The 12,765-nt window shown below is 42.6% G+C and overlaps 1 protein-coding gene and 1 non-coding gene across 2 annotated transcripts; both read left to right on the top strand.

Moving 5' to 3' along the window:
- The first annotated feature begins 206 nt into the window (after positions 1 to 206).
- Positions 207 to 312, top strand: LOC112089503. Its single transcript, XR_002901141.1, has one exon. It is a non-coding gene; the product is annotated as a small nucleolar RNA R71 (small nucleolar RNA).
- Positions 313 to 10,125: 9,813 nt separating this feature from the next.
- Positions 10,126 to 10,743, top strand: LOC112089153. The gene has a single exon (XM_024160130.1). The coding sequence runs from the start codon at positions 10,126 to 10,128 to the stop codon at positions 10,741 to 10,743; it is 618 nt and encodes a 205-aa protein (XP_024015898.1).
- The last annotated feature ends 2,022 nt before the right edge of the window (positions 10,744 to 12,765 follow it).

Raw genomic sequence — 12,765 nt, 5'->3', positions numbered from 1 at the left:
GAAGCTCCACCTCAGTTTTACCATCTTGACAATATTCAGTATCAAGCTCTTTGTATCTTTCATTGCTCTTGGCCAAATTCTCAACAAGTAACTCTCCTTGTTCTATGGTAAGAGTCGCAAAACGCCCATTGCTAGCTGCATCCAATGTCCATTTATGCTCTCTATCAACTCCCCAATAGAAGATACTAAGAATAGCTTCTTGTTGGAACCCATGATGGGGACAATCTCTAGTGTAGCCTTTAAGTCTCTCCCATGCTTCATCAAAGGTCTCATGGATTCTTTGTTTGAAGCCCAAGATATCTTTCCTAGCTTGGATAGTCCTTTGTATGGGATAAAACCTTTGGAGGAAGATCATCTTGCAATCATACCAAGAATTTACCAAGTGGGATGGTAATGCTCTCTCCCATTTGCTTGCCTTTTCTCCAAGTGAAAATGGAAACAAGATGAGCTTGATACTGTCGTGGGGCACTCCTCCAGTCCTAAATGTGTCACACAACCTCTCAAAGCAGTCCAAATGATCATATGGATTCTCCATACCAGACCCCAAGAACTTAGTTTCTTGAATCAACTTAACCAAGCTTGCTTTGATCTCATAGGCCGCAGCTTCAATTGGAGGAGGGTGGATGCCATACCTCTTTCCATGACTACAAGGAGTGTCACAGCTTCCAACTGTTGGCGTTTTCTTTGGAGCTTGGGTCAGTGCTGGAGGTTGTGGCTGTTGTTGCGGTTTTGGGACTGGAATAATGCTCTTGTGGACGTCCATCTCCAACAGCTCAATAGAACGTGTCTTTCCATTTCTCTTCTTGTGAATTTGGTACCTTTCAAAGCTCAAGAGAATCAAGGAAGACAAGTTAGTAACAATGAAAAAAAGAAGATTCATCATCTCAAAGAGATGCATGCTCTTAGTGATATACATTAACATGGTGAAAATAAAAGCTTAGTAAAACAAAAGAAAACAATGACTTGATCTCAAGAAGATCCAAAGTTCTAATGCTAGAATGAACTCTCCAATTGGCAACGGCGCCAAATTGATAGCAGGAATTTTTCAATCCTTGATCAATTCCTCAACTACTCATGTCATTGTAGCACTTGAGGTATCAATCCAAATGGAGAGATTCTAGACACTAGAACTATGAGGTAGCACTTGAGGTATCAATCCAAATGGAGAGATTCTAGACACTAGAACTATGAGGAGCTATCTTAGTTCAAGTCTAACAAGCGGATGAGTTGGTAACAAGGTGATCTAAAATATAAAGTAAACAAAAAAAAACAAGCAGTAATTTAAGAACAAGCAACAAGACAACAAAACAAAGACTCAGATTCAAAACAAAGAGAAAGCTAAACCTCTAGATGTGATCATTGATTAGGGTGCTTTAGAGATTTATTCATGATGCTAAGAACAATAATGCAATGCAAGTTACTCTTTAGTCTAGACTTCAAAAGCAGATTAATTCATTCCCATGACAATAAACTCTTTGTAAATCACTTAATCAAGATTAATTCACCTTAAGCAAGATCAAGCAATCAACAAGCATAAAGTATCAAGTCTAATAATGACCAAACGGTTTCTATTTCAAGGAGACCGAATCTTACACAGAAAGCAGCAACAAGCAATCACATGATCTCAAAACCAATTAACTTAGAACTCAAATCTAGACTAATCCTCTCATGAAGGCATTAATCTCTACACTAATCCACTTTCAAACCAAATCATCATTTGTGAAATATGAATCAGTGAGCATTAAGAAACAGTTCTAATATGTCATTCATGCATTTAACAAATCATTCCCATGATGAAAAAGGCATAAACCCTTAGCTTAGCTCATCCAGACATTTCATCAAACACCTTGTGGGTGGAGAAATGACTAAGGTCTAGATCAGAGTGATGTGCAAAGATCTAGCATTAAGAGCAGCTAACTAAGGAAAGGAGATGAGAATCTAGAACCTAAACATCATAAACCGATCATCTAAGCACCCTAATCTACACACCTAGAAGCTTAAAAGATAACTACTCACTAATCATGATTAACACACCATTTCCTTTGCAAGAGGTGGTGTTAATCATGATTAGAATCAGAGATGAGATGATTAGATGATAAGAAATAGCTTTAAGATGATTAAATCTGCTAGATATCTCTTGATCAAACTCGTTTTTACACTAAGAAGCAGAGAGAAAACAAAAAGAGGCAGATTAGAGGATAAGATAAAGCATAACTAGGGTTTTAGTCTCTAAAAACTATTTATATAAAAGGGTGTGGGCCGGGTCAGCCCAGGACAAACTGGGTACTGACCCGCCCTTTCTGGGTTGCTGGAGCCACCCCTCGCCATCTGAAGAAGTCTCACACCGAGGGCCATACACCAGGGGGTCATGTGCTGGGTTGAAACTTTGATGAACACTTGAAGAACATGCATGAGACTTGGCATTTGATCCGGTTAAAGCTTTGAAACGTGAAGAGGATTTGTTTGTGATCTGGGTTGGAGAGATGAGGACCTCGGCATACATGCCGAGGTGCCTGGTACCCGAGGTTTGTGTAACATAGGAGCTCGGCATAGCATGCTGAAGGGTTCACACCAAGGTCTGCTTCAACACTTAGTCGTTTGGGGATCATTTTGGTGATCAAGGGAGCCTCGGTGTTGAAAGGCCGAAGTCCTACCTCGAGGTATAGTCCCAAGGCTTCGTAAACATGCCTCCTCGGCATACATGCGGAGGTATTCACGCCGAGGTAGGACACAACACTTAGCTTACAGTCGCATCTCTTAAAACCCGAATTGAGCAGCTTCTCTTCTGTTCAGTGTAACTTTCAGCTCGTAACTCCAAATGACCTGAAACCAGTTCCATGAGAAAGATAACTCATTCAGCTCGATCTTTGGTGAAGAAACTATCGGCGCTTGGGAAGTGGAAGGCTTCCTGGAGGGCTCATCTTCGCAATGCATTTACACGATCAGAGAAAGGCGTCTAGACATGTGTCCATTCCGGAGACGTTAAATTCTTTCTCATACATTTGAATTGGATGATCTTGGACGTTCTGGAAAGAGGACTCAAACATCTCTGATTCTTATGAAGACCCCGGAAACTGAATCTGCCTGGAAGTGCGCCGTCCTTCGCATTCTTCGGAGCTCATCGGGTCGGTCCAAGACGGCAGCGAGACAGGGGTTTCTTCCGACGAGCTCAACTTTCTGCTCACGCGTCCGAATTCCATTATTCCACTTGCTATGGAACCATGATCCAATCGTCTCCAACTTTGATGAAGCCCCAGACAACTGAATCGGACCGGAAGGTTCCCCGGACAGGCGATCATTCAGGAGTATCGGATTGCTCCGGAATGGATGCGAGAGAGGTCTGTCTTCCGATTACCATATCTTTCAGATCCGTGGGCCAAATGCTTTGATTCCAACTGTTCTGAACTCTTGACTCAGTTATCTCCAACTTTCATGAAGACTCCGACAGCTGAATCGGCCGGCAAGATCTTCCGGTGACGCGATTTCGGAAATGTATCTGCACCCGGGATTTTTGGCCGAGAGACTTGACCGCGGTACGTGTTTTTGGCCGAGAAAGCTACCCGCGGGAAGGATTTTGGCCGAGGATCTTCGACTTTCAGTACAGCATTTTGCCGAGAAACCCAAAATTGCTCCTTTCTACCATTTTTGATCATTCCAACTCCATTTCTTCATCTGAATCACATCCTCCACTCCAAATTGGCTCCAAAAGCACCTGTTTAACACTCCAAAACATGCAAAACTCTCTTGGACCTAATGTAATCTCCTAAGTCCTAAAACAATGCTTAAAGACCTAAAATGCATGAGATAAGACATGATTTGGACTAAAATATGTACACCTAATGATGCAATTTATGAATATATCACTACCCTGGATGATGTCTTTAATGAGAACTCACTATTGAACTTAATGAATATAGAGAGCTAGTTGACTGGAATCAAGATTTAGATTGTTTAAGTTTTGCATGACGGAAAAAGTGGACTAGTATCTTTTGTGTATTGGTGAGAATTTTCTAGACTAAGTTGTGGATTGATGCACTATCTTTGGTCCTAGTTTAGAAGTTCATATCTCTGAGATTTGTGCATTCCCTATTTTTGTTTTCACTTAACCAGTTTAGGCTTTTGCTTTGTTTGAGGACAAACAAAGGTTTAAGTCTGGGGGAGTTGATAACACCGTATTTTTACCACTTTTATGGATCGTTTTGAAATACTTTTTTCTATGTTTACCACAAACAAAGGTTTAAGTACTTTTATTACGTTTTTCTAGTATTTGTAGTTCCAAGACTCTTTTCAGGTAACTTAGGGAAAAGCTTAACAAAATGGATAGAAAACCAGATTTCAGCTCAAAGTCAAACCGTCAGAAGTTCACCCCCAACGGTTCAATCAAAAGATACGCGAAGAGCAAGATGTCCCGTAAACCAGCCGACAAGCGTTTCCACCCGCGGCCAACAGACCATTCCCCGCGGTCACAACCACCGCGACCGCGGCCAGCCACCCATTTCCCGCGGTCACGCACATCCCGACCGCGGCCAGCTAATTCCGACTCCGAAGGCCCATTCCTGAAGCCCATATCATTTTCCCAGCCTTGATTTCGGAACCCTAGACCTTAGAGATGTCTTGAGAACTATAAATACATGTTTTAGGAACCCTAATTCGTTTGACCTCATATGCTCTTATTGTTTTAGAATACTTAAGTTTTAGGTTTTAGGGAGAGAGAGATTTGTCTCTTGAACCCTTGTTCTTTCTTTTTCAATTTCGGTTTCTATTCTACTTTTTAATACTATGTTTTTTATTTCGTTCATCATGTCTGAGTAGTTTTATTTTTGGGATTAAGGGATTTTCGATGGGGATTTATATGTTCGGTGAGGATTCCATGAGCTTTTGAGCCGATTCTTAGAACTTTTTCTTCTGAATTCGTTTTTACTGCATGAGAGTAGCGTCATGAACTACAATCTGATCCAGGTGCTTGGTGACACAAAAGTGTTCATATGGTGTCAGATCTAGTTCGGGAGAGCAAAACAACCATAGGAGTGGAAACCTACCTATGGGCGATTTGTGAATGCTGACGAGTCTTAAACATAATGCATCTTTTCTTTTCCAGGGCCAGAGTGGAAACCTACTGGTCAGGGTTGAAAGAGATAGTTGTCTATCATCACGACAGTGGCGTATTCATACGTCCGTGACTCCAGTTCGAAAAGTTTAAGCTAAGATCTTATAAAATTTACTCTCTAGCAATGTTTTGAATCGTTCATACCCCTGAGAAAACTTACCTGAACCCCAGCGCTTTCTTTTCTTATAGATTTACACCGATTTTCATTCAAGCTTTAGTCTAGTTTATTTACTCTTTCAATCGATTGAGGAGATGAACAACAGCTTAAGACGCATCCCAATCTGCATTGAGGAGATGAACACCAGCTTCAGGAAATCAGTGGGTCAAGTACAAACCAATGGTCAGTTCAAGAGTGCAAAGCCTTGGGGATAGAGGATGAGCAAGGCAACAAGCCTATTGAGGAGATGAACACCAAACAAGGGCCAGCCAAGGAGGATTCATACAATGCAGATTGGGATGCGTCTAAGGCGCCTCAACTAGAACTCAAACCTCTTCCTAAGGGGCTCAGGTATGCATTCTTAGATCTCAATGAGTCTTACCCTGTCATCATAAATGATAGAATGTTAGATGATCAAGAGCGTACATTGTTAAATGAGTTAAGGAAACATAGGAGAGCAATTGGTTACTCATTGGATGACATCAAGTGTTTTTCACCCAACCTATGCACTCATATGATTCACCTTGAAGAGGAATCTATGTCATCCATTGAGCACCAAAGGAGGCTAAATCCCAACATGAATTAAGTAGTGAAAAAGAGACTCTTAAACTCCTAGAGGCTGGGATCATCTATCCTATCTTAGACTCTAGATGGGTTTCGCCAGTTCATGTGGTGCCCAAAAAAGGAGGAATGAAAGTGATCAAAAATGAAAGGGATAAACTGATAGCAACAAGAACTATCACAGGTCATAGGATGTGTATAGATTACAGAAAATTGAATGCAGCCTCTAGGAAAGACCATTTCCCTCATCCTTTTATTGACAAAATTTTAGAAAGGCTTGCTAATCATCCCTTCTTTTGTTTTCTGGATGGTTACTCTGGGTTCTTCCAAATCCCAATAGACCCAAGAGACCAGGAGAAGACCACATTTACCTGTCCCTATGGGACCTTTGCTTATAGGAGCATGCCATTTTGGCCGTGCAATGCTCTCGCTACTTTCCAGCGCTTTATGATGTCCATATTCTCGGATCTGATTGAAGATAAAGTAGAGGTATTCAGGGATGAATTTTCAATCTATGGATCCTCCTCTTCTATGTTTGTCTTTCTAATCTTTCTCAGGTCCTAAGAAGGTCTGAGGAGCACAGATTGGTTCTCAGTTGGGAGAAGTGCCACTTTAAGGTGCAAGAGGGTATTTGTCCTTGGGAATAAGGTTTCTGATGCAGGAATAGAAGTGGACAGGGCTAAGGTGGAAGTGATGATGAACTTGCAGGCCCCAAACTCAGTCAAGGGGATAAGAAGCTTCCTAGGGCACACCGGCTTCTGTAGAAGGTTTATCAAATAATTTTCTAAGATAGCTAGGCCACTAACAAGGCTGCTTTGCAAGGAGGTTGAGTTTGTATTTGATGAGGAGTGCATGGAGGCCTTTTTAAAGATCAAACAAGCCGTTGTTAGTGCACCAATAGTCCAGGCAGCAGATTGGACATTGCCCTTTGAAGTGATGACAGATGCTTCAGATTACGCTGTGGGAGCAGTTTTGGGCCAAAAGAAAGACAAGAAGCTGCATGTGATTTACTATGCAAGCATGACCTTGGACTCTGCTCAGGAGAAATATGCAACAACTGAAAAGGAGACGCTGGCTATAGTGATCGCATTTGACAAGTTCAGGAGCTATCTAGTGGGTTCAAAGGTTGTTGTGTGATAGACAAGACTTTTTAGGGTCTCAGGGCTATCAATCCCCTTGTCAAAGTAGCACAAAGAGGTTTATCAATCCAGATGTGGTGTTAGACACTAAACTATGTGACCAGATTCTTAATTCAAGCAAACAAGAGTGGGTTTTGATTATCTAGAGACAACTACAAACTTAAACAGGATTAAAGACTAATGAAATGATTAAACAAGAACTAAACAATGACAAATGATGAGAATGTATGAATGATGATGAGAAAGGTCTTAGACATGATAGTGGATTAGGGTGCCTTCAGTGATAAACTAATAAGCTAATGAATCATATGATCAAGCAAACCATTCAACATAAACATCTTTAATTAAGTTAATCCTCTCATGAAGGTATTAACTCCTATGCTAAAACAGTTTCTAACCCAATCATCATCAGTGAAACATGAGTTAACAAGCATTAAGAATCAGTTTAATCTGTCATTTAAGCATATAAACAATCATTCCATGATGAATAACACTTAAACCTCTAAAAACTTTGGTTCAGGCATTTCATCAAACACTTTTGGTGCATGAAATGCCCAGAATCTAGACCACATATGATTTGTATGGATCTAGCATAGAGAACAAGTTGTCGAGAGTGGAATATGCATGATCTAACCCCTAAGCTCACTAATCTACCACTTAAGCACCCTAATCTACATATCTAAGACCTTAATATGGGATTACTCACTAATCATGATCAACACACTAGATCCTTTGCAAGATGTGTTGTTAATAATGATTAGAAGTGTGATTTGATGATAAGAGATGATAGAACAAGATGAAAAGCAACTTCAAATCGATATTAAACTCTAAAAACAAGGTGTATCAAGTAGTCTTTCACAAAAGGGGAAAATAAACTAAAAATGGATAAAAGGTGTTCTCCAAATTAGGTCTAAAAACAATATATAGGTGCTTTGGGCGAACCGGGTCAACCCGGAACAAACCAGGTACTGACCCGGTCTTGGTGGGTGAAGATGGGTTTGCCACGGTCAAGTGTGTTCTTGGTGTGGCCGTGGCAACCTGCCGTGTCAGAGCTTTCTCCCGTGTTCTTGGCTGCATTTTGATGCCACGGTCTAACAAGCCTCGTCCAAAATCAGTGGCAAGTCATCGTGTCAAACGCCGAAGATGTGTAAAAGTTGCCACGGTCAAGCCCCAGACCGTGACATTCAGACCGTGTCAAAACCCGCATGCTTGTAAAGTCCTTCCCAGCCAATTGTCTGCTTGCCACGGTCAAGTGTAGACCGTGGCATGAAGATCGTGCCAATCGCCGAAGATTTGCAAAAGTTGCCACGGTCAAGTCCTAGACCGTGGCATTCAGACCGTGTCAATCGCCGAATGCTTGCAAAATTCCTCCCAGCCAAGTGTTTGTTTGCCACGGTCAAGTGTATATCGTGGCATGAAGATCGTGTCATTCACCGAAGGTGTGCAAAAGTTGCCACGGCCAAGTGTGGACCGTGGCATTCCATCGCGGCATGTTTAACTTAGTCATTCAGGGCTGTATGGACCACTTCGCATTCCGGAGAGTGTAACTCACGATATACTTGTCCGAATTGAGTGATTCCGGTTGCAGAGGACAGAGGACTCATATATCTCCAACTTTTGTGAAGGAAGCCTCGGTGCTTGGGAAGTGGAAGGCTTCCTGGAGGGCTCATCTTTTCAATGCATTTACATGATCACAGAGAGCCGTCTATACATGTGTCCATTCCGGAGGCCGTATCTTCCTGCTCATAGCTCCGAATTGAATGATCTCGGATGTTCTGGAAATAGAACTCAAATGTCTCTGATTCACATGAAGGACCCGGAAACTGAATCGGCCTGGAAGTGCACCGTCCTTCGCATTCTTCAGAGCTTATCGGCTTGGTCCAAAACAGCAGCGAGACAGGGGTTTCTTCCGACGAGCTTAACTCTCTGATAACGCGTCCGAATTCCATGTTTCCACTTTCTATGGAACCGTGATCCAATCCTCTCCAACATTGATGAAGCGCCCGGCAACTGAATCGGACCGGAAGGTTCCCCGGACAGGCGATTTCGGAAACGTGTCTGCACCCGGAGATTTTGGCCGATACAATCCACTCGCGGTACGCGTTTTGGCCGATAAGGTCTATCCGCGGTACATGAAAATGGCCGGAAAAAACCTTCCTGGTACGCGAGAATGGCCGATAACCTCCAAAAACACAAGTTCACCATTTTTCAAGCCTTGATCACCATTCCACCTCCTGGATTCATCTTTTCAGCTCCAAATACACCTGATAAACACTCAAAATATGCAAAGACTCATTGGGACCTAATGCATCTCCTAAGTTCTAAAACAAACCCTAAGGACCTAAAATGCATGAAATAAAACATGATTTGTAATGAAATGTGCAACCTAAGTGATGCAAATTATGAACATATCATTGTGTACACAGATCATGCGGCTTTGAGATATCTTATGACAAAGATGGATGTTAAGCCGAGACTCTTGAGATGGGTTCTGCTCTTGCAAGAATTTCACATGGAGGTGCAACAAAAGAAAGGCATTGAAAATGGAGCTGCTGATCACCTCTAAAGACTAAGAGTGGATCCTGAGATCCTTCTTGATGACTCTCTACCTGAAGAACAACTTATGGTGCTCAAGAGTTACATGAAAGTTGAGGAGGTTGAAACCATAGGACAAAATAGGTTACCATGGTTTGCAGACATTGTGAACTTCTTGTCATGTGGAGTTGAACCACCAGAGCTGAATGGATATCTGCAGAAGAAGTTCTTTAAAGACATCAAGAAGTACTTTTGGGATGAGCCATTTCTCTATGTGCTCAACAAGGATCATCTATACAGGAGATGTCTAGCTGAGGAAGAAGTCCAGCCAGTCCTACAAGAATGTCATGGTTCAGTTTATGGTGGACATTTGGGAGCTTTTAAAACGGTGGCCAAGGTATTGCAGTCAGGTTTCTGGTGGCCTACTATGTTCATGGATGCCCAAGGAGTGGTTTAAAGTTGTGGTTCATGTCAAAGGCAGGACAACATATCAAAGAGGAGTGAGATGCCTCAAAACCCAATCATCGATTTTATGGGGCTATTCATCAGATCTTAGGGGAACCAATACATCTTGGTGGCTGTTGATTATGTCTCCAAGTGGGTGGAGGCAATTGCTTGCCCAATCAATGATTCAAAAGGTGGTTTGCAAGCTCTTCAAGAGTGTTATCTTTCCCAGGTTTGGGATCCCAAGAGTGGTGATCAGTGATGGAGGTAGCCACTTCATTAACAAGACCTTGGAAATGCTGTTGAGGAAACATGTAGTCAAGCACAAGGTAGCAAGTCCTTACCACCTTCAGACTAGTGGTCAAGTGGAAGTATCCAATAGACAAATCAAGGCCATTTTGGAGAGAACAGTGGGCAACTCAAGGAAGGATTGGAGCAAGAAGTTAGATGATGCTCTTTGGGCCTATAGGACTGCTTTCAAGACACCTATTGGCACATCATCCTTCAACCTTCCCTATGGAAAGAGCTGCCACTTACCAGTAGAGCTTGAGTACAAGGCTCTTTGGGCTGTTAAGATGTTGAACTTTGACATTAAGACAGCCCAAGAGAAGAGGCTTCTTCAGATACATGAGCTGGACGAGATAAGACTCAATGCTTTTGAGAGTGCAAGGATTTACAAAGAGAAGACCAAGATCTTGCATGATCAGAAGATTCTTAAAAGAGAGTTCAAGGAAGAAGACCTTGTTCTCTTATTTAACTCCAGGCTCAAGCTCTTCCATGGCAAGTTAAGATCAAGATAGTCAGGACCATTCAGAGTTCTAGAGGTTAGAAACTTTGGAGCATTGGTCCTGGAGGGTAAGGATGGCAAGGGTTTTGTGGTGAATGGACAAAGAGTCAAGCATTACCTGGTTTCAGAGAAGAGAGATGAGGCTTCTACAGTTCCTCTTGATGATCCCCAAACCTGTTAAACAGGTTTTCAAGGTCAAACTTAGTGACATTGAACGAAGTGCTCTTGGGAGACGCCTGAAGCTTATCCTTGTACACTCTTCTTTTTAATCATTTCTTTCTTTCTTTTTATGTTTTAGGATGTTTTGATGGGTTTTCTGAAGTGTCCTCAGGTCCCAGGTGACTTTTGGAAGCTATGGTTCAAGGGCAAAGTGGAATGGAGCTTGTGAAAAAACTGAGAATGGACTTAAGGCATGAAAACTTGAGAGACGCCTGGTGTGCTACTTGGGTGTGAGACATGGTTAGGCCAGGTACCAACTCGCACATGAACTCGCAAAAGAGACCTACTTGGGTGTGCGGGTCATTCATCTAGCAGCAAGGGGTTTGAGCAAGAAAAATGTGAAGTGTTGATGAGGTGCGAGTTGGGTCTGCGAGATGGATCAATGTGAGACCAAGCTGCACATATACTCGCAGAACGTACCTACCTGGTTCTGCGAGTCGGCTCAGTATCATCCCAGGCCGCACATCAAGAAGGAGAGGCCAAGGCGTTCAATGCTTGATCAGTGCGACTTAAGCCTGCGAGTTAGACAAGGGAAGACCAGTATTCGCTGAATGAACTGGCCTGGTCATGCGAGATGGTCAAGGAGCAGCCTAAGCCGCACACTAGAAGAAAGAGCTAAGACGTTCAAGTGCTGCTATGTACGCTTCAGGCCTGCAAGTTGGACCAAGAGATCCCAAGCCGCACGTATATTCACATTTTAGACCGAGTTGGGTCTGCGAGATGGATAAAAGGGGAGTTTATGTCGCACACAAGGAAGAAGCAAAGGGGTCTTGAGTTGATGTTCTCTGTGCGAGATAGTTGTGCGTGATGGGAAGAAGAAGACCCAAGGCGCACAAGAACTCGCGGTTTAGACCGTGTTGGGAGTGCACGTCAGCTCGAGATCAGGTCAGGTCGCACCAAAATAAAAGAGACCGGAACGTGCAAGAAGGTGCTTAGTGCGACATAGTCTTGCGAGATGGACCAAAACAGGACCAGGCCGCACAAGAACGAGCACTATAGACATACATGTTCCTGCGGTTCAGTTCAAAGACAAGCCTATGTCGCACACCAAGGAGAGGCCAGAGTTTTTAAGGAGGAGTTTTGTGAGAGTTGGGCGTGCGGGACAGTCAACCATGTCTATTAAGTTGGCCCACCGTGTGTGAAGGCTCTGAGGCGTGACCAGGATGTTTTTCACTGCTGTCATGAGCTCCTAGACCGCGGTGGATCGTCTATGATGCCCAAACTTCATTCTCCCTCTTGCTTCATTCGCCAGACTGCAGAACATGTCTTCAGTACATTGGAAATAACTTATGATCCAACCTTTGGATTGCGTCCAATCTAATTGCATTAGAAAGCTGGCTTTATCCTCTATCGTGTGTCCAAATTTGAGCTTGGTCAGACGGTGAGAAGATCTTCATCAGATGTGAAACTTCTGACAGTTTGAAATTGGCCAAAAGTGGATTTTTCTCCAATTTGCAGTGCTTTTGCCTAAGAAACCTGAAAAGTCTTTTAAAACTCCACAACATGGAAACACTTATAAAACCTTCAAAACTGATTGAAAACACCTGCATAAGATACTGAAAGTGATCCATAAAAATGGTCAAAATCAGGTGTTATCAACTCCCCCAGACTTAAACCTTTGTTTGTCGTCAATCAAAACCAAAGATCTGAACCCGGAAAAGAGGTTTGAAAATCTCCGGAACTAACAAAATCTCAGAGACCATGCTTCTAAACCAAAATTAGTCATTATGCTCAGATCAGGTATAGTCTAGAAAATTCTCACCAAAATACAGGCATAACTAGTCTGTTGATCCGTCATGTGAAAGTCTAGACTCTT

This window comes from Eutrema salsugineum, unplaced genomic scaffold, assembly GCF_000478725.1.
Source record: "Eutrema salsugineum unplaced genomic scaffold, Eutsalg1_0 scaffold_12, whole genome shotgun sequence".
Taxonomy (NCBI): Eukaryota; Viridiplantae; Streptophyta; class Magnoliopsida; order Brassicales; family Brassicaceae; genus Eutrema; species Eutrema salsugineum.
The sequence above is the reverse complement of the archived record's forward strand: the minus strand, read 5'-3'. Positions and strand labels throughout refer to the sequence as shown.